This window comes from Haliaeetus albicilla, chromosome 1 (assembly GCF_947461875.1).
Source record: "Haliaeetus albicilla chromosome 1, bHalAlb1.1, whole genome shotgun sequence".
NCBI lineage: Eukaryota > Metazoa > Chordata > Aves > Accipitriformes > Accipitridae > Haliaeetus > Haliaeetus albicilla.
Genome location: NC_091483.1, coordinates 16,901,710 through 16,925,263, shown reverse-complemented (window position 1 = coordinate 16,925,263; position 23,554 = coordinate 16,901,710). Strand labels below are relative to the sequence as shown.

Genomic DNA, 23,554 nt, shown 5'->3' with positions numbered 1-23,554 from the left:
GTTTACCTCCCATATTTAAGATTAAACTATTGCTGATAAGGTTTCTTTTGTTATGCCCTGAGCTACATTAAACTATAACATTTTAGTAGTGGTGTATATATATGTTGTAAGAGTTACTTTTCTGGGTTTTTATTCCTTTTATAAACAGGGAAGAGGTATCAGAGATTCTCAAACTCCATTTAGTATACACTGAGCTAATTTCTGCATGGCAGTGGAAAAAAATATGCAATTTCTATTAATGTTGCCAACTGAAAATAGCTATACTGCTTTGTGTACCGTTTTGCAAATAGATTTTTCAAATATAGATGTCCTAGAAACACCTTCTGGATTTTCTCTTTGAATTCCTAGAGATGTAAAAGATACATTTGTACAAACTACTCCAAGTGATTTTCCTACTAATTGTTTTTCCTCTCATTTTGCCTTTTTTTTCTCTCTTTCTTCTTTCAGTTGATAATAAAAGTCATTTAAAAATCTACCTTATCACTGCTCAGGTGAGATAAAAATACTCTCAGAAGTGTTCTGTAATTGGCTTATTACTTTCTTTTAATGCTTTTCAAGATTTTCAGGCAGCATCTACCTGTGTCTGTGCCTAACAGTTGCAGTAGTTCAGTGTTTAAAAATTGGAATGCACTGGCTAGATCAATTCCAACTGAACCAACTCATGACAGTGAATAAACTGGCCATCCCCCTGAAAACATTATTTTTCCACAACATTTGAGGTTCACATAAGCTTTATGGATTAAAGAAACAGGCTGGTATGTCATTTGCCAATGAGAACAAGGGATTTCAGTTTATTTTGATGGAGGAATGAATTCCAAAGTCTAAAGTGTTTTACCTTCCATGAATTTGAGAGGTTTCCAAATAGCTAGTGTTACTTGAAAGAGTCTTCAGTAAGCAAATTCCAGCCATGTGAGGACTTTCATGTCAGGAATTCCATCTCTGCTTCATTTAGGAAACTAGCAGGTATTTTGTTTTCTTGCTCAGCACATTCTTTTTTGTATCTCTGTGAGCAGACTGTGTTACTTTTTACTTCATAATCTTTCTTGGTAATTCAGTGAAGCCAAATGTAATTTAATTCCATTTGAATACTACCAAAAAATTATATTGCTTTTGTATGTTGAAGCTTGATGTAGATGGATTGTTTCTAAAGAGGTTTCACTGGGATCTGGCAAAAAGGATGTCAGGTCACAGCTCTTATGGTTAGGTCAACTCTTAAGAACTATGGGGTACATGGAATATATGAGTTCAATTTCTAGTCTGACAGAAACTTTCTCAAGGGGATACTGCAAGTGAGGAAGCATGGGTAAGAATTACCATACCTGATAGTTCTAACAATCTAAACAATAGTTCTGAAGGTTGCATGTATTTATTTACCGAAATGATGTGTCCTGTTAAGAGATTATATTACAGAGTCTTGAGAGAAATTCAGATACTGTGTTCAGCTTCAAATTATGTATCCAGGTGATACTATTCATTTGTTTGCTGCTTCCCATTCTTACTAGAAGTTTTTGAGTTACACCTGAATCAAACTCTATTATTCTAAAGAATCTATTACACATGTAGTGAAACTAGATCACTTAAATATATGGCAATAACCTTTCAAAAGGATAATCAGCTGATAAATAAACTTTGGAGAGAATTGCAAGGAGGAGTCTGTATGCGCTTATAAGTATCCAAGCGAATAAAATGCTAGATCTGGCTATTAACATTAAATTTCAACTCAACTTTCTACCATTTGTCACAAAGCCAACACCAGCTTCTTGAATTAATATCTTAAATCTACATTTAGCAACTTGGATAACTGGAATTCTGTTGACTTCTGGGTTGAACTTGCCCTAAGAAGTTGGCCAGACTAGATAGGCAGAAACCCAAATCCAAATTGGAAGCGTCCTTAGAATGGACAAGAGTTTTCATCTGGGTTAGCAAGTCTACATCTCTGTTTCCTGTTACATGTACTGTCAGTGAATCCTTAAACAACTTGTACTGGTCATGATAATTTCACTTTGCATTTCTGTTTGTTCAGTCTGATGTCAAGCGTGGGATATTTTGGAAAGAATGTACAGGTCTTTTCCTGTCTGTTTACAGGGTCTGATAGCTACACTGGAAATAAGATTTTTTTGCCAATGTTTTGGGCCATCTTTTTGATACCTGTCCCTAGCTAAAGCGGAACTGAATAAAGCCTGCTGTCTCCCCTTTCACCTGGCACTTCACTCTTCACCACTTTTTGTTGTGTCCTCTGGGATTCTTAAATGAACCATAGGTTGTAAAGCCTTAAAATGATTTGTCTATAAAACTAATTTAATTAGTTGCTTCTTTGAAAGAGAAGTTTCTTGTGCTTGTCAATTTTAGTTGAACTAATTTTAATCATCAGAGAAGCTTAATATAAAAATAAATTTAATTCTAATAAAGAGTTCTGTTTTATATTGCAAAGTTGAAAGCATGGTTATAAAAGGGTAACATATGCAAAAGACTAATCTAAATTAAGTTAATAAGAGGAATCTGTCATAGCTGTTCTACTGCCTCTAGGTTGGCTGGAGGCCTGGGGAACTAGCCCTGTTTTCTCTCAGAATGCTTAAAGAAGGTCCTTCTCCAAGCTTCTCTCCCTTACTTTCCTGCAATTGGGAAACAACTTTTCTCCTTCCTTGTTTGTTTTGGTTTTGGGGGTTGTTTTTCTTTGTTTGTTTTAATTTGAATGCAGCACTGTAAAAACAATCTGCAAAACAGTAATCATTCCTTATAAATTCCTTATAAATCATGTTTCAGAAGTGCAAACTGCAAACATATCTGAACAAACTTAGGGTTTGGGTTGTTTCAGCTTTTAATAGAAATAACAATTGATATATTGATGATCTATGGGGCAAGATTCCTCCATCTCACACACACACACACAAACTTAAGAAGGAAGGGTCACACAGTTCTCCCTGCTACAGAACATTCTTTTTAGAACAAGGTACTGTGACCAGAATGCTTTTATTGGCTTTTTTTTACGTAAATGGTCTCATCTTACCTGTTTCCTAGCAGTTTTTCTGTACTCATTATGTATAAGGTAAAGCTTTTCTGTTCTTTCAAAGGGCTTTGAATTTCCATTGTCCGGAAAGCATGGAAATCACCTAGATTGCATGTATATGCGGAGATAAATCTTGCTGAAGGCAGAGGGGAGGGAGGAACTACTCGCATGTTAGAATGTATTGAACCTTACTTCAAACTTTCCATTGCCTTGAAGATGTTTGAGTAACTTACATTTGAAGATCTTAAAGTGTATTACTTCAGGCTCAATAATTAATCTATTGGTGGTTAATGCTCTTCCAGTAAATTTACTACATAAACTCACCAGATTTGGCCTAGTAATAACTGTTGAATAAATTCCTTCTCATAATACTTCTTTTTTCATCAATTAATTTATTTGAATAAAGACTCCCCCTGCCCCCTCCAAAATGGTATTGAAACCTCTATTCTCCACATTTCAAATCTTTCAGCACAGGTTTTCCTTATGCAAAAAAACTTCAGGAACAGTTTGAATTGTGATTATTTATACATAGATATGGTTTTGAAATATGAGGTCCACAAAGGCTATATTCATAAGTCTGTAACAGATGTATTTGCTAGAAAATTCTGACTTTGCATCCTTGGTATCACACCCCCCCAACATTGTGAATCTACAAAGGAAAGCTAATTTAACATGTGATAAGTCTAAATTGCAGCATTACTGGTAACTGTGAGACTTGGCAGTATTTTCCAGTGATCTGTAAGTTATATATTGAAGATACTTGAAAAATCTGTGAAATGATGTCTGCAACTTACTTTCTAATGAGAAAATTATTATAGACTAATAACTTCTAAAAATTTTGTTGATTACCCTGTAATTACAAATGACATTTTTCAGGTCATGTCATGAAAGCTGCTGAGCATTATGAAGCATTTTATCAGCTAACAGAGGGTTCGACATGGAAGGATGAGACAGGCCATACTTACAATTCACTGGCGTGTGAGCATCTCTGGAGAATTTATACATTACTAGCAGACAAAATGCTAGAAAATAAAGAACACCAACAGGCCATCAAAACGCTAATAAAAGCTTTAAAAATGGCAAAAGAAGGTAGGTGGAAAATAACACTTTCACATTCCTTTATTTGATGTGCATGCCATGATTTTCCCAAGAGTAAAGTAGAAATTGTCAAGTGTTTGACTGGGTGATTATTTCCTATGAAATTCAAAGACAAATGCTATCAATACCCTTCCAGATCTCACTAAAGCAGAAATGCCTTCTTGCTGACAACAAAAAATCTTTTAGATTCCTGGAAAGCTTTATCTCAAAAAAAAAACAACCCGCAACCTTGTGGGTATAATAGTATAAAACAGTGAACTCATAATCAGAAAGTGAGGTCACTGATGGAAGCTCAGCTCACTGATTTTGATTGGCTAGTCAATGTGGATTTGGCAATTTTTGAGTGACATTATCTGCTGGAACACTACCTTTTCACTCTATGTAGTTTTTTAGTACTTGCAAAAAACAGGTTTTTATCAAAAGCAACCATGATTTCTTCTGTATATCTGAATACATGTAAATACTTTGAAACCTAAAGTAAAAAATTATAGAATCACAGAATAGCTGAGGTAGGAAAAGAGACCTCTGGAGATCATCAGGGTCAGCTAAAGCAGACTGCCCAGTACTATATCCAGTCAAGTTTTTAGTATCTCCACAGATGGACACTCCATAACCATTCTGGAAAACATTTTCTACTGTTCAAATACCCTCACAATAAAGAAGTATTTTATTGAGTTCAGATGGAATTTCAGTTTGTGCCCATTGCCTCTTGTCCTGTCACTGAGCACCACTGAGAAGAGCCTGGCTCCCTCTTCTTTACACCCTCCCATCAGGAATTTGTACATGTTGATGAAATCCGTGCTGAGCCTTCTCTTCTGTGGTCTCCCAGCTCCCTCGGCCTCCTCTCCTAGGACGGGCGCTCCCAGTCCCTTAGTCTTCTTTGCAGCCCTTTGCTGGACTCGCTCCACTGTGTCCCTCCCTCTCTTGTACTGGGGAGCCCAGAATGGGACACAGCGCTCCCGGGGGGACCTCACCAGCGCTGAGTAGAGGCAAAGGATCACTCCCCTCGACCTGCTCGTAATGCTCTGCCTAATGCGGCCCAGGATCCCGCTGGTCGCCTTGGCCATGAGCGTGCATCGCTGTCTCATGGGCAACTTGTTGTCCGCCAGGAAACCCAGGTCCTTCTCTGCCAAGCTCCTTTCCATCCCGTCAGCCTGCAGCCGAGGCTGCTGCCTGGGGTTATCCCTCCCCAGGTGCAGGACTTTGCATTTCCCTTTCCTGAACTTCATGAGACTGCCATCGGCCCAATTCTCCAGCCTGCCGAGGTCCCTCTGAATGGCAGCACAGCCACCTACCTGGTGCGTCAACCACTCGCCCTCAATTTTGTACTGCCTGCCAACACGCTGCGGGTACGCTTAGTCACAGCGTCCGGGTCGTTAATGAAGATATTAATCAGCATTGGTGCCAGTATTGATCCCTGAGTGCACCGATAGCGGTTGGCTTCCCACTGGACTTCATGCTGTTGCTTACTACCCTTTGAGGCCAGTAGCTAAGCTAGTTTCCAGTCTACCTCACTGTGTATTGATCTCAGCCATATTTTATCAGCTTGTGTGTGAAGCTGTTATGGGAGACGGTGTCAGAAGCCTTGCTAAAACTGTGAGAAACCACATCCACTGCTTTTCCTTCATCCCCCAAGCCAGTCATCTTATCCTAGAAGGCTATCAGGTTGGTGAAGCATGAATTTCCCTGTCTTAAATCCATGCTGACTACTCCTGATTGCCACCTTGTTCTAGATAATGGCTGTATGAAGTTTCATCCATGTGTGGATAGGTTTAAAATTGGGGGAAATTAGAATAGCATTTCAGTGTTATATATAATGTGAGTTGTTCATCTGCTAGAAATACTATGCTCTGGAGCATTTCTTACACATGAGAGTGAACAGAAAAGAAAAGGCAAATCTTACACGTTGACTTTATGAAAATGCACATGATTTTCCAGAAATCTTAATCATGCTTGTTTCTCAGAAGATGCTGTTAAATGATCGCTTCTACAGGCTTAGTTTTCCTGGATGATTATCCTAGATGATTATTGGAGTGCTTCTCAGAAGTAAGATAGAAGGTCTCATATAATCATCTTTTTCCATGCACAGGAATTCAAGAGCCTTTCATGGTATTCCTTAAGGGGCATATTGTGCATATGAATTGCATGTACAATTAATATATAATATTAATTCAATATTTATCACCAGATATATTAGTTTTTCAAATTTAATAATGTATGCCCAACATTAATCTGTTAGACAGTCTTTGACTTGTAGTTGGGATAGATAGAATTAAACTAGTAAAAAATTACAAAAAAATTGAAAATATTTTCCAATTTTAAAATTAGTTTTGCCACAAATAAGTATATGACTATACAGGCAGATAGTATAACACAGCAATCTATAGAAAAGTATAAAATGTAGTCACTGAAGCCAAGGCACGTTCCTAAAAAGAAATATCTTTATTAGACCAGCAGATATTCTTAAAAAAAATGAGCAAGCTTTCAGGCATCTAAGCCCATGTGAACTTTGCTATTTATTATTTTTAAAAGTGCCAGCAAATTATTTCTAGTTCAGGTCTTTTATTTTATTGTCATTGATTATATTAATTCTAAAGAATGAAAATTTCTCATCTTACCTTATCTCATGAAGAATAATATTTTAAAACACCATTTGAAATCTAAATGCTTTTAGTGGTAACTTTTGGAGAATAACCCAAACAGGACTTTGGGTCCAAGAATTCAATTATTTCCATTCCAGATGTTTAATTTGTGAGGGTATATGATTGTGTTTGGCTAATTTTTTCTTTTAATTAAACCACTAAATAATATATTTTGTTTCTGTCTGCAACTTACATTAGTAGATCTGTTTTATGAGTTGCCTGTTAAGATCTTTTCTCTTGGGAGTATGTACCCAAATACTAAGAATGCCAATACAATTAATCAGCTGAAGAAGGACACATGCACCCAAAAACTTCTCCATCTTTTCCAGGTGCATCTATTGATCAAATACAAGCTTTTAGCTTTTTTTACATCTGTTGTCTATAATATATGCTTCAGTCACAGCTATGGTAAAACTGCTGCTACTAATATTTACTGTGATAACTGGAAGGGCTGCTGATGAAGTTTCCTATCACCTTCTTCCTATTGCTCATGAAAACTGCTGGAAATGAAGAGATTGTCAAAATGGATCTGATTCCTTTCCAAAACTTACTTTGACCAGGCAGACGTTCCAGTGCCCTTACTTCAAATCCATCACTTTCATAGCTTCCCGAGACATGTAGTAAATATCACTATGCACAGTATGCTTGCCCTTGTTCTCTTTACATTTAAGCTTTAGAAGCTCCTTTTCAGATGAGTTCTCCAGTCCCCATTCCAGAATCATAGCCTCTGTCTGTGAAGCTCATATTTAACAATTTAGTTAAACCCATACTGGCACTGGCTGCCATTGGTAATACCCATTCTGTCCTTCTGGACCACCATCTATGTTTATGTATTTTATGAATTAGGATTAGATATTACCCACTTCAGACTCTCAGACTGTTCTTAAGTGCAGAAGGAAGTTTTTTATATCCTTACCAACTTTTCACTTATTATTTCTCTGTGAAACTGTATTTCTGTATCATTTTGCCTTATTAAGCCTTTTAAGGGATATTGAATATTGGAATAGACCATCGGGGTTTTGAGTTACAGGCTTTTCATAATTCTATGTGACATATTAAGTGCTATAGATAGAGCATTACTATGGCCTCAGCAATTACAACATTCAGAAAGTTCCAGAACTAGATGTAGGCTTCTGTGTGTTTGGACATAAAGAATTTATTAGCCTGATAATTGTAAGTAGAAGATCTCCCTTTTCATTGCAACTATATTTATTTATGCACTTTACGAAATAGCAGTTATGCTTCAGGTTAATTTTCCACTCTTTATTATGTTTGAGCAGATGGACACTGAGCAACAGAAAGACTGTATTTTTGGCTATTTTTAATATAATTGTAACTACAATCTTTCTTATGGATACTCATGTTCTAGAGGGAAAATTTTTAATATAGTGTGATACAGTGAGCATTTAATTTATGTAAAATCCAGTATTGAATGGATGATTTTCTATTAGGGAGCACTATAAAAAGACTAGCAAGCAGTGTTTGTTAGATAAGTATGAGTGAAATAAAACCTGGCATGGAAAAGTGTGATGCGCCTCAGTTAGCAACTGCCTGTGCAGATTTTTCTGTGACTACTGCTTGCAAGTATAAGTTATCCCTTATTTTAGCTAGTCTGGCCTACAGTAGCTTGCAAAATAGCCATGAGAATAAGAAATATGAACCTGGTCTACTGAAAGTTCTCTCTTCGTGTTTCACTAAGATTCACATTAGCAAAGTGCATGGGTCAATATATTTTCTGTTTATATATTAGGGTGTATTATATATTTGTAGCTACTTTTATATATGAATATATAGAGAGAGGCTACTATGATTTTCTAATGTGAAGACGCTGTGAGTATTATCATGACAGAGAACATGTACTGCATTACTTACTGGAAGGTATCTTCTCTGACTTTGCTCAACTTTCTTGTTGAACTTTGTTTAAATCCATAGCCTGTATTTTCAATTACCACTATATAATTTTGGAAAGAGATAAATGGTAAGGGTAAGGAGGAGGAAAAACTTACTACAGTATTTAAACATCTGTATGTTATTTAAGAACCTGCAAGAACTGTCTGTATTAATGTAATTTTGTTCAGATTATGCTGGTAACTATAACTTCAATCCTTTCTTTAGGAGGTGATACGAGGATGGAAGGAGAAGCTGCATATTGCTTAAGTTTAGCATATCATTTTGCTGGAGAACAACAGACAGCATTATCAGTAAGTTTATTTTAAAGTTACTTTGGCTTTCCCAATGCCTTTCTCTGCCTCCTTGGCATCTTAGGCATTTCGGAGTGTGGAAAAGACTTGGAGAGACTTGGCTCATGGACCTTTTATAACTGTAGACAGGGATCCATGTGGCTTAAGCAATTATGGTTCCAATAAATTCCAGAACTGATGGAGTCTAGGCTTCCATGCTTGGATCTGTAGAAATAATATAAATTGACAATTCAGGTTATATGTGACTAGCTTTCCATTTCCTGTATTCATACATATATAAAACAGGTTTTATTTACTTAGGTTTTTGTATAAAACACCAGTTTTGCAAACTACTTTGATACAGCATATTTGTGAGCAACAATTAAAATATATCAATATTTGTCAGCAACAATTAAAATATATCAATTCACATGTTGAACTTTTCAGATCAGGAATTTAGAAGAAATATTAATTGCTTTTGGTATGAAAAGCTGTAATGCTGATGTAATCCCTTCTGTTGACACTTGAGTTCAAGTTCCTCTTCTCATATTTCCCTTGAGCATCTTATACATAAGAATTCTAAGACAATGAGAATTCTACGTGTGGAATTCTAGTCTGGAAGGAGGGTTCCTCTAGTTCATCATAGATCAGTGTGAGAAGAAAGATAAGCAGCAACTCGATTTGTCTGTGCCAGTCATCAGAGAAGTCGCAGTCCTCCATAATCCTCTTAAAAATGTTTTGTGGAAAATTAATTTGTTTGAATATGTTGTCCATGATTATTGCAAATAATCAGCTGGGTAATTACTACTTCTATTTCTGTTTGTTCCTTTAATTGCAGAATGACTTGGTATTTTATTAATGAACATGTTTTATAGAGGTCATTCTTTTGATAATTCGTTGTGGTGGTTTATTTTTCTCAGAAATAGACAAAAAGAAGTCACAGAGTGAATTCAGCATGGGTTTCAATATTGCTTACTTGGCTTCTGCAGTGTAGGAGGGATTCTAGATTTCTCTCTTGAAATATCCTCTTACATGCTTTTAATGTTTTGTGATATGATGACATGGTTTAACCCCAGCCAGCAACTAAGCACCACACAACTACTCACTCACTTCCCCCCCACCCAGTGGGATGGGGGAGAGAATCGGGAAAGAAAGTAAAACTTGTGGGTTGAAATAAGAACAATTTAATAGGACAGAAATAATAATAATAACAATAATAAACAATAATAAATTGAGATAATAATAATAATAAATTGACAATGATAATAATAATAAAAGAATTGGAATATACAAAACAAGTGATGCACATGTCATTGCTCACTGATCAATGCCCAGTTAGTTCCCGAGCAGCGATCCTCCCCAGGCCAACTCCTCCCAGTTTATATACTGGGCATGTTGTCACATGGTATGGAATATCCCTTTGGCCAGTTTGGGTCAGCTGCCCTGGCTGTGTCCCCTCCCAAATTCTTGTGCCCCTCCAGCCTTCTTGCTGGCTGGGTATGAGAAGCTGAAGAACCCTTGACTTAGTATACACACTACTTAGCAATAACTGAAGACATTGTTATCAGTGTTATCAAGATTCTTCTCATACTGAATCCAAAACATAACACTATACCAGCTACTAGAAAGAAAGTCAACTCTATCCCAGCCAAAACCAGGACATATGATTTTTCCAAAAGTTACTGACCATCTTTATACATAAGTCTTCAGTGCTGATAGACCTATCTTCTGTGTAAATCAACTGAACCCTGGGAAGTGGGAGCCCATTCTCACATCAGTTGCAGTCAAAGTCTGTAGCTGAATGTGAAAATATTTCAAAATTAAAAAGCTACATATAATTTTATAAAATTATATCTAATAGTTGCAACAGCAATGAGAAGAGGATATTTGATCTCTTCCAAGAATACAGTGTGACAGATTAGAGTAGGATTTTTTGTACTAAAGTTTGTCTGCATTGTTTTTTGACTGACAAGTGTGGTAGCATTCTTACCTGATCAACTTTTCTGTTAAGTTTCTGAGAGTCACAATAAGCTGTGTGAATGATGAAGAGCAGCAAGATAAACAAATGTGCTAAATAAAGAAGGCTGCATGCATATTTGATCTCTCCATCGCAGGAGAAATTAATTAACAAGACTGCACAGTTTTCATGGCATACAAAGGATAAAACTACCCTTGAAAGTGTCAAAAATATGAGATGTCCTGGCATTGTTTCCTCAGTATCCATTTTGCTTACATTTTATAGCTACTCCTTTCCCTTCATTGCTCCCCCATGCCTCCTGCCAAAAAGTTACAGCAATCATTTGGAAGTTCCATTCCTTTTTGTCACTGACAGAATTATTATTATTTTTGAGGAAGATTCTGAAACCTTGAATTTTGTAATGTACTCCTATTAATTTAAAGTTTATACATAATAGGTCGTGCCTATTGGTTTTAGTCTTACAAAAACACCTGACAGGTAAAGAAAGCAACGTGCATTTTGGTAAAAGAGAAAGTCTCTGTAGTACAAAACATAAATGATACATTATGTTAAGAGTATAAAATGTTATTTCAACAGTAATGAAAATTTTCAGTGTAAATAATATAATATTATGTTATATAGTGGCATTTCCTAATATAATGGCATTTCCAATAATATTACATAAGAAACCTATGAGGTACTCTCATTCAGAAAATATAGTGTGTGTTATGGGCCTAAGGAAAAGGGGTAACATTTTAGTTCCTTTTGTACTTAACAGTGATCAATATAGACAGCAGTAAAATATCAGTGGCTGACAGTACTGTTGAGCACAAGTTGTCTTCACTCTCCAATTAGAAATCATTGCCTAAAATTTACCCTTCTGTTCTCAGTTTAATGGTCTCTGTATCCAAGGGGAGCTCAGATGCTTACAGAGATGAAATCATTGCATCCTGTTCCCAGGGGACCACTGGTTATCATTACACATAACATGCAGACAATACTGCTAGGAGCCAGTTTGCCTCATGGTAATATGTAGTTCATCACCAGCTTCTGTAGCATGCTAAAGAGGTCTTGCCACACAGCTTGGGACTATTCGGGTGTAGACTCAGGGGTCTCAGCAGTTATTTTCCTGCTTTGCATCAGTTTTCATCTTCTTTATCCTTTTGTGCTGTGGTCCACCTCAGGCAGTCTCCTTCTAGGGGAATCTGAAAGGAGCAGCTGTTACAGACACCATTTCCTCCAATTGTTGCCACTCGGTTCCTTTCGCTCTTTAGCGTGCTACTCCCTCCCCCAACATGCACACACAGTAGCATGCATATAAACTTGTTTCTCTTTCATTCATGTCTTCTAGCAGAGTGGAGAAGCATATGTTCAAAATATTCATTATCTGATGCAGTAATTAAAGGTTGAAATGATTAAGCTGCAGCCTATTATATCAAAAATATGCAGTCACTTTGTATCGAATGGGCTAGTTTTGTTGGAGAAGGTTTTTTATTTGCTAGGCACTTGGTGTTTAATCTAACATAATTTGATTTGGTGTATAATCTGTATAAATTGGTTTAATTTTATTTGATATATATGATTAATTTCAGTGGACCTACTCAGATGTAAAAACATACGTGTGTGCAAGTTTAAAAGCCTGAGAACTAATTATGTTCAATAGCAGCGTGGTATGTTCGTAATATTTTTCATATCATCTGGTTTATAATCAAGCCTAATGGCTTTTCACAAAAGATGACACAAAATATTAATAGTTCACATTATAGACGTTTTATCTTAAACATTATAGATTTTGTCAGGGAGAGTTCTCCATCTAGGCTAATTTTATAGAAAAAGTTAATGTTTACTTGTTTTTCTTCAGACTCGTATAACAAGCTAAGTATTAAGTGAAACACTTCTGTGTCATTAGAAATCTTGCATAAGGTATTGTAATCTAATGCTTGCTGTGGGAATGTTTTGGTTTTTTTTTAAACTGGGCTTTCAAGAATGCTTCAAAGAGTTGGGCATCATGGATTTTTTTCTCTTGCAATTAGAGTTGCATCTCAAATCATCAGGAAAATTCCAGTCCTCATCCCTTGTCCGAGTGTTAGTTTTTTTCTAAGTATTCCTTTATTCTGGATATTGAATCCTGTGTTCCAGATATGTTACATATTTAAATAATAGAGGCAGTGTTCATGAGTACTGAGACTCGTGCCAAAATAAATGTGGTAATTTATGACATAATGCTATGTGCATGAATTGTCAGAATTACGATATACAAGCCACAGGCATAAAATTATCAAGAAAATTTATGAACTTACAAAGGCATCTTCACATTCAAAATGACCCTATTAAAGTAATCAGAGGTGATTTATGACCATAAAGTTAATTTCTGAAAAAGTCTGTGTCAAAACAACTGAAAATTTTGTCTCAACTCATGCAGCTAGAGAGAATATAAGTAAATGTGTCTAGGATGCAGATATTCTGAAGTTAGTATGTGTGGTATATTTCATCTAATTATAACTATTATACCTAATTATATAGATTGTGCCCATATATATGTACGAATTTGGTGAATCAAGGGGGACCTTAGCAAGTAAAAGAACTCCAAAAAGTAGACTGAATGTTACCCTCTTTTCTCCTAAACATTGTGAAAGGTAGTTGAGAAGAATGAGCGTCATTCCTTTGAGATTTGCTTACTATTCTAGTGCTTTGCTAGAAGGAAGAACTTCAAGACATGTTTCTGTCGATGGTGTCTGGGTAGACCACTGAGTTTAGGTTTAAGCTTTCATTACTGTTACTACAAAAGAAACACTTAAATGGAGATGCGCAAAACACATCAAAAGATACTACTCAATGGGAATTATTTCAAACCTCCTTCTTTTAAATCAGCCAGATTGTCCTTTATTCATCTGTAAGTGATATTTAGCCATTAGTAATGAAGTGTAACATTTTCAGCTTAGCAAATGGCGTCATGTGCTTGAAAAAACATTTTAGCATACCAGTTTAAGAAAAGGTCTCACCATTCCTGGAGGCTTCAGTTTTTTTCAAGAGACTTCTAAATTGTTCTTAGAACTGTACTTGTATAGAAATTCTGTATTTTTCATATCCAAGGAATAAAAAAACAGACAAAACTCTGAGTCATCTTTGAAGATAGACACCTCTGATTGGTCTTGACACTGACAATGGATTATGTAAAGAGAAAGATTTTCTTCTTGAAGGTCTAGAATTAGTGAGCGAATTCTGAAACTGATTAAATTTCATGTTTCTGAAAGGTCCCACTGCTTCCAGGCATTGGTGAAGATAGTACAAACAAAATTACGTGAGAACAATTAGTACTGGTAGTGAACTTTGCCCTGACAAAATATACTGACTCAAATACTGATGGAATTAAGAAATTGGAAGTTATTTGTGTTGAGAATCTTAAAGAAGACCTGAAACTTCAGGAAAGAGGTGAATGTCTGGTCATTCTATTAGGTTTTTATTGTTAATTTAGCACTTAATTCTTAAAGTGAAGGAAAGATCTAACTTTTTATTTGGATATGTAAGTTAACAGTCTCTTAGTGAAGGAAGGATTTCTTCTGTTGGTTTAATTTAGATAATCATTTTTCTATCTTAGCCAGTTTCTTGAAAACCTAAAAAAAAACAGGGAAAATGTTCTGAGTAGCCCTGAGATGTAATGATGCTATTTCCTTCAGTAGTTTTCTGTATACCACACAGATTCACACCTTGGTGATCTGGTGTCCACTACAATTGCCTTGGAACATGGTATCATTTTTCTTTTGCGTTTGTGATTCAAATTGCATTTTGCTTGGTTTATCAGAATCCCCTCAGTAAACTGGATTTTTGTCAAGATAAATATACCACAAGAATACCCTTTGTAAGAAAACACTCTTAAATGCAGTGCTGCTGCAGAATTACAGTAGTCATTATACAAAAATCATAAAGCATGAGAAACAAAAGTAATAAATATGTAAAAAAATCTATTACTTGAAGACAAGCAAATCAGATTATCAGATTTCCATGTTTTCCCATAGCAACAATGAAAATAAACGCACTAGTAACTTCTTGGTATCAACCTTGCCCTTCAGGAGTCTCACATTCCATAAGACTAGCTACTGAAACACCATAAATGAGTGGACTTCCATCTCATCCATTACGATTTTAAATTTAATCATTCATACATCCCAAAAGAGCAAGACAACTGCAGTGAGCTGCAGATTTGACTGCATGTTCCATTAGAAAAATCTATAGCACCTTTTCAGAATTGTAGGACTATCTGACCACTGGTGTTCTCAGGAATCTGAATACGAGTTGGTGACAAAAAGTTTAAAACCCCAATTTTGGGGGCTATGCGTGGAGGGCATTGTTTTGTTTGCATGTTTGTTTTTAATTCCCAAACAGTATGAAAGTTGCTGGGTTTATATATATATATATATATATATATATACAAGGTTTATGTAGCCTTACTTAAAATACATATATATTAAACATCCTGAATTTAGAAGTCATGCCATTTAACATATCAAATGTGTTTTCCCAAACTTCAAACTCTATTTTTTGGTAAGATTTTGAGTCAGGATATCTATTACAAAATGAAAAGTTTTATTATTACCTTATACACACATGCACTTGCACATACACACACACTCTCTCTATAAGTTTGCAAAAGAACTGGAGGGGGCTGTAGTGCAACATTAATAAGAATTTTTATGTGCTTCTGCATTAATAATAACAATAGATATCTTAAGATCAAGAGAATTCTTTATACGACTCTGAATCTTTTCCATGAAATTGTTGCTAGCTGTTATGTATGAATGCAAAAGAAGCAAATTGTCCCTTACTGGAGGTTTGCTTAGCTCTAATATGTTGAAACATTGAGGGCAAAGCCATAAAAACTCCTTAAACTGCTCTGCAAGGGAATAAAAATATCCTTGCATCTATTTTTTACCAAGGCATGGAGGGCAGAGCAGTTGGCAATCATGGAGCCTTCATCTGGTCCTACTTTTTTGATATAGCTGATGGGATGGAACAACCTCTGCTACTCTCTGTGTATTCTCTGCTAGGTGTGGCCAGTGGAGATGGCTCTTCCTTATACTTTCCCAGGCAAAGTCGGAGCCAGATTGTGACCACAGCTATACAGTGACCATCTGGGATATAAGGTTATAATTAGTCCACTTGCCCTGACTGAGGTTTCTAAAGCTCTAACAACTGTCTTCTGCCAGTTAAAAGATGTGAATTAGGCAGACATTTTCTACTTACTGTATTGAAACTATTTTTAGAGTAGCTAATAAAATATACTTTCCTTTTTTTTAAATAACTGCTGATATACAAATTGCCACTCATTTCATTCCTATAGGCTAGGAACAAAAAAGACAAAGCGGTATAGCTGTTATGTTATAGAGGTTATTTAACTTTATACATATATATACATATACTTTAGAATATATTGGATTTCTAGCTTAGGAGTGCTAAACCTTGGAACCTAAATGCTGTATATAAGTGAGGGAAAGAGATAGTTACAGCATGTCTAAGTTTGTAGCTTATATTATCTGAGAAACAATAGCATGAAAGATCTTAAGAACTGTCAGTAGTATGTCTGTTAGTGAAACTGCGCGTATTATAGCCAGGGCTGTAGCAAATGGCTGAAAAACTACATAAGAAATTTTCTAATCCTGTTAGATAATATACTTACGGAAGTCAGACTTTTTATGTGTTTTGAGAAATGAAACATTTGTACCCACGCTGTACAAACTCAGGAATTTCAGTACTTAAATGAAAATATATTCATTATCTAGGAGGTGTTGTTTTCCGTTGTATAGTTTAGTTCAAATGAACAGGCTTTAAAAAAAATTCTCTAAAGTAAGGCTTTTAAAATTAGATTGGTTTCTCAAATTGGTATGGTTCAAGCTACAGCAATTTACTTATTAAATATGTGTTTAAATTTCAGTAGTTATTCCCATTGACTTCAAGGGGACAACTCATATATTCAGGTGTAAACAAATGCTTAACAACTTTGCTTGATCAGAACCATCGATGGCTGGATTGGAGAATAGGAGGTCTTGATTCAGGCATCAGATCTTAAGGAATTTAAAATTTATCCTTTGATAGATAAATAACCTGGGAAGTTAAAACACTGAAGCGTGCCAGTATAAAACCTAGAGCTTGCTGCTTCATTGCTAGGAGCAATTTGTTTTGCTGTTTTGCTTTCAGCTTATGTATTATTTCAGAGCTGATCAAAAGAATTGGTAGCAAAGTGTGAAATAAATTGTACTTCTAAATAAATCGATTTAACATTCCTTGGTGCTTTAAGTGATTTTAGTAATATTAATATTTAAAATATTTCTGTCTGAAATCTTTTTATGACTACATATAGCAATAATGGCCACCATTTCATTCTGCTGTTTTTCATATTAGAATATTACACAGTAAACATTGTAAAAATACTATCTTTTAGCACTGAAATGGATGCAAAAGATTTCAAGTGTCTATTTGCATGTAAATGACTCAAGTTTTATTCAGTCAATAAAAACAGTCTATTAATCCTTTTACTACATTTCTTACATGGGTTAAAACTTAAAGAATATAAGGTTTTCAGCTGAATGAGAACTTTTCCTTAACTTCCTTATAGGTATACAGAAAAATAATGGGATTTAACTGACTTAACATTTTTTTTTATACCTTACTAGTTTATCCCTGCAGTTTTTTCTATTGTGTTATGCAAATTTAAGGGTTGGTTTGCTTTTAGCTAGGAAAACTTTGTGTAATTAAAAATGTCTGTTCATGGGTGGACTAAAGATATTAATAAGCATGATGCAGAGTATTTATAGGTGCTTTGTCTAAGAAGTAATGGGCATTTAAGCATGCACATGCATATAGTATGATATTAATGTCTTAGGAGGCTACAGCAATCTGACAGCCAGGTACATTCATGTAGACACAACAGTGTGATAAAAGCAGTCCAGACATCTGGATCACAGTGCTGCTATACAAAAACATTTCTGAACAATTCACGTTATTGCACTTACCCAAATTTCCAGTCCCGTCCACCCCTTTCTCCTTGTTTCTTTCTCCGCCTCTGCCTTTGTCTTTTATGTACTTGCGGAATCTCATTTTTCCTTTACAAGTCACCTCCATCTGCTTATGTGTCAGAGTGGCCCTCGTGCCACACATCACATTGAGGAATTCTCAAGATGAAGGGCTGTATTCACATCACTACTTCTGTCTCAGCACTGTTTCATGCTTGTCACTGCTCAGCACTCAGCGCCACACTGCCTTGTTTTGTCAATAACCATTTATTTGTTGCTGGAATAGTAGCAACCATTACATCTGACCTCCCTGTTTCATCAATTATGGATAGATTATTGGATGTGAACATCTGCAAAAGCTTGCTGTTGAACTTACCTCCTGGCTGGGATTAGATAAAGTATTAAACTGTTGTTTATTGTCAGGCCAAAACTCTACTGGGAAGCCAGGGAATTCCAAGACTAGCAGACTCCCATCAGCAAGCACCAAAAATTGTTTAGTATTGCCACTGTTTCCCATAAGATCGTAGCCATTTATTATTTACACTTATTACTAGTTGTTATAACATACTTGATAAAAGCTCTTGGCAGGCACAGTGTTTCCAGCTATTGTCACATCTGTCAGGATGGAAAGGATACATAAACTGTTTTTTCCTCTTATATTGCTGTTAAAGGGTAACAGATGAAGCTTCTTCACTCCAGACTGTTAAGCCATGCTTTATTTTGAAGAAATATGTCAACAATGGCTGGTTTGGAAAACATTACATTCCCGTACTAAATAAAGATTGCAACAACCTTTACTAGAGTAATGCCTCTTGCCAGTAAAGGTTTTAAATTGTACAGTAATAACAAACTGAAATACCTGGTTTTGATGTTTGCATAGGGTTTTTCTCTGAAGAACCTGGCTGATTTTTTTTTTTTATTTTTTTTATTTAATAAAACCCTTTATGAGGTATAGTAAATAATAAAATGATGCCTGCATTCCTACAAAGTTGTAGGTGTAGAGAATCCGAATTAATATAATTGTTAGTGGCGCAGAAGGACAGAATTAAGAACAGTAATACAGAAGAAATAAGAAGGATGGGAACAAAAGTTAACGTTTATTCAATCATCTGTACATTCCTCTCTTTTAAGTTTCCTGTGCAGCGAAATGAAGCATACAGGGTGAACTCCTGACCTCGTGGAAGCCAACAAAAGTTTGAAATGACTCTTGGGAAAGGAACTTTTTCAATTAGTTTCTTGTATTTACATATCATCCATTCAGAACCAAAGCAAAACGTACATACTCTGAATATTATGCAAAGCATACATGTAAGACTTGATACAGGCAAAGAACCCTAGGTCTTATCTTGATAGACTGTTAAGGAATGAGTGAAATGTTTGTCTTCCCTTCTCTAATCCTTCAAACAGATGCAGACACGAGTAACCTGAAGCATATATTGCCATGCGAGTATATAGACCATCAAGGTAAACATTGCACTTGGTAGCCAAGTGTAACAGGGGAGGGAAGAGTGTGGACTGGATGGAGCATTTACCCCTCAGGGAGTGTGTCAGGCAAGCAACACCTTAGTGATAGCCATGTCCTAGCAAGAGCCTGTGGAAGGTCTTGAACAAGGGTGCTCCACTTTGGTGTTTGACTTGGCCAGACTTCTGGTCATCCATCCCCATCCCCCTGTCCCTGATTCCCTTGCTCCAAGATGCGTGCTTATGCTATGCATTATCCAAATACCCACATTAAAGTCCCTGGCAGAGCAGTTCTGGAGCAGACCAGATTGGCCAATTCCAGACAAATTCTTTCTGTCTCTGTAGGAACAGTGATGAAGTTTGTACGTTTCTGGTTTAATTCTTTTCCATTTATTTATCAAAACAGTGCAGTCCAGTGTAATTTGATGTGGCTAAGGGCAAGGAGTTAGCATTCACACTTACAGAATTTGAGTTGGTGAATTTGAGTTGTAGGAAAAGAGGGAGAACTAACAGTTCTGGCAAATTGGGGACTACGCCCTCTTTCCTCTGTGTGGCACCCAGTTTCTGTATCCCTTAGTTGTGAGCATGCACACAGAATGCTGTACTGCTTCTTCCCTCAATGCTCGCTATGCCTGAGTACACTTAGCGTTTAACAAGGTGCGGCCTGCCATTCAGTTGATATTGGTGTATTATTTTCCTGGGATCAATGAGCTCTGCTCATTGTAATCAATACCTTACACGAACAATACAATTTTCTTATTGCTGTCCAACCTCTCTCATGCAGTTTTGGCCAAAATAAGAATACGTCTGGCTTTGTATTGTGAAACTTTTCTTTGACCTTACTCAAGATGGCCACAGGCATGTAACCACTCAAATTATGGTAATAAAGAGTGCACTCTTTAGGCATTTTTAAATACACATTTCTTGGGGAGCTATGGGAGAGAGTTTACTGAACTGCAAAATGCCTATGCATACAGTTCTATTGTCTTCTATTTTCACTGACTGTATGGAAGTGAGTATTTAGTGACTGTGAGAGCTATGTGTTTTTTCTGAAAGTATTTAAGAAGTACTAAGTGGTGTGAGGCCAGTAGTCTCACTTGATTGCATTGTCTGTCTACCAACACCTATTGTTGGCTCCAGAAAAATATTGTCAGATGCTGCTAGCCAGGCTGGGCCTTAGCCTGTTACTGCAGCGCCTGTCAGAAATCATTAGCTAGTGATCTCTTTGACTAATGTTCCAGTTGATTGTCTGATTCATGTTCAAGATCTGTAAATGAGGCAGAAGCATCTTTACTGCTCAACCAGCTGTGAAATGGCTAAACGCAGCTAGATTTTCAGAAATCAAAATAAATGTATTTCCAATAAAGTTTGACAACAATATCAAGTGCAAAGCTGAGAGCAGAACTATGTTTTTGTGTTTTTTAAAGTTACAGTATTATAAATCAATATTATACCATCATGGTTTTTGTCAGAGTAATGTGTTTTACCAAAATAATGAAATACTACTAGTAGCATTAATCTTGTGTTGAGTTGGATAGACATTCTTTATTCAACATAAATTCATACCTTCGATTTTTACTCTTTTTTCCATTATCCCCAGATGTATCAATGTTTAGCAAAGCCTATGTCCTTTTGTCTGAGTCCTCAGTGTATGCCAATGAGGTGGGCGCATGTTTTCATGTAGGTGTAAAAGAAGTACAGGTGTGACAACAATAAAAAATAAAGGGTGGGATTTTGGGGAGAGGGGGTCTTTGGGGACGAGCTGGTGTGTCTGTTTTATATTAATGGAGTAATCCCAGGAGGGTCACATTGGCATAATGCTGAGATAACTGAGAAGCAAATCTGGGCTGAGATCTGACTAATATTTTTCTTGGCAAAGGAGGTAAACATGAAATTCCCCACTATCTAGAGAATTAGTGTGAGAGCTATACCACAAATAGGCTCTAGTTTGAGTAACAGGGCTTGTTACTTTACTTTATTTTTACACTGTAACTAAGCGTAGCCACAATAGACTTATGAAGACTCAGGATGAGTTGATTTTGTAAATAAATGCTCCTATAGTAGCTATCCTCCTTCCAGGTGCACCTGCATCCAGCTTTTAGTGCTAAGCAAGAAAACAAGGGAAATTGTACAATGCATCCTGATCTTTTTTTATTTCTATTTTGGAGCCATAAAAACTACTACTTTTTCCCCCACCACCACATACACCAAAATAATAGTGGATGGCATGTGAGACAGTTCTCTGTAACGTGGAAGACGAAGTTGAAGTCTTCACCCTGTCACCTTCCCACATCCTGCATGAATGAGAACAAGTGATTGAAACCCACTTTTCATTTCTGCATTAGGCTTTGACTTTCATTTTATTTGGGTTTTTAACAGTACGTCCACTGCAGACCCACAGAAGTAGGAAGTCTGAGACAGTCCGTGTACTTGGTCACATAGAGCTAAAAACTAATTCGTGACCAGAATCAGTGCAATTTTTATAATTTTTGTTTTGTTAAACTTACCTTATATTTTCTTTTTAGAGGTAGAAAGAACTGTACGTTATTCTACTCTGTTCAACTGCGTATACAATGATCTTTTTCCACTAGTTGTCGGGAGCATCAAACTCTCTTTGAAACACTATGGAAATCTTATAATAGAGCCTAGCACGATCAGGATAAATCTATTGCAGCAGCTTCCTTCCTCAGAACTCTTTGTATATAGCAAATTTTTTTTTTAAAAAGGCAACAACAAAACCAGACATTTTACCCCTTCAGTAACTCTAAATCTCTGAAAACTTTGTCTGAGTTTTGAGAAGGAAATACAGCCAGATTTGTATAATACCCAAACCCACTCTTTTTAATGTACTTTACCAGTATAGATTCTTATGTAGTTGTATTGAGTATCTCTTTACACAATGTTATATATTTCTATTTACATTTCCTTAACATGAAGAAAATTACCAAGATGACATTTTATTGCACAATATTTACCACAGAATACTAAAGCAGAAGCATGTTACTTTAACAAGAAGACTTTTGTTCTGTTATCTAAAACAATTTTTCCATCCTTTTTGTCTGTGTAACAATATCTGTATTCTCTAAGACTACAAAGCAGCAAAACTGCACATTTGTGTAGGAGTTTTCAGCATTAATTACTGACATGTTCCACCTCTTCCTTGGATGTTACTGTCCTCTGCACAGATTGGCCAAAATATATATAAAGGAGCCGTTTCTGGCTATACTTCTGTCTAAAAGTAGAAAAACTTCCATGGGAGCCTATAAATTCCATTAGATCCAAATTATACGTGTTCCCAATATTTATCCACTTGTCAGAGAGCTACTAGATGACTGGCCCAGACATGCCTGCTCAGTACTGTCTTGCCACATGCATGTCTTCTCTTGCCTGGTGTGCATAGGAACCCAGTGAAATGAACTGGTTGTTCATATCCCATAAAAATAAACAGGAAAGTTTTCATGGCCATTTGTTGTTTTCTGGCTGCTTGCAGATTCTGGCAGACATCACTGTGTCATTTCCACTTGATTTGCCAGCATGCAAGCTTTATAATTTTTCATTTTAAATGAAAATTAGAAGCGCGCTGTAATTGCAAGAGACTTTGGGTGAAATCCTCTAACGCTTACGTGTTATTTCAGCATTTTATCCTGCCCTGTCTCCTTTTTCTGCCCTGAAAGTTGAAGGTAAGGCATGTACCGTAGGTGAGGAGGCCCCTCTTTGCTTCCTCCACATAAATGGATACTGGGCAATTGTAGCATACAGGGGCACTACACAGCTCCCTTCCATCAGGGATGGGTCCCTTCCCGTGGCCCTACACAGTATATGAAGCTGGAGGAGTTATCTGAAATACAGACATAAAGAGTATATTTTCTGTTGTAATTTATCAAGACTTCCTCCCTTTCACGTAGATGATTTAATTATTGTTATTTCATCATTATTTAGAATGAAACAGCCAATTTGTGTAGAGTAATAGTAACCTGGGACCAAAATGAGCGCTTTCCATCACTATGAATAAGTGGCTTTATTTATTTACTTCCTTCTTTCTGGCAGCTGTTGCAGAGATGCAGTGAACCAACTTTTTACTTTAGCTACTCTGTCTGTGGTTTTTCCTTGGTTTTATCTGTACTTTTTAGGCTTTGTGATATCTGTGATAGAAAAAAGTACAGTAGCCTAAGCCTTAGGTGCCTAAGTAACCTTTCTGTGCT

General features: G+C 36.3%; 1 protein-coding gene across 1 annotated transcript in view; it reads left to right on the top strand.

Moving 5' to 3' along the window:
- TTC29 (tetratricopeptide repeat domain 29) overlaps window positions 1-23,554 on the top strand; it is a 278,739-nt gene that overhangs the window by 184,797 nt on the left and 70,388 nt on the right. The window contains exons 7-8 of the mRNA XM_069780368.1: window positions 3,884-4,096; window positions 8,863-8,948. Of these exons, the coding sequence (XP_069636469.1) occupies window positions 3,884-4,096; window positions 8,863-8,948 (299 nt within the window). The remainder of the gene's footprint in view (window positions 1-3,883; window positions 4,097-8,862; window positions 8,949-23,554) is intronic.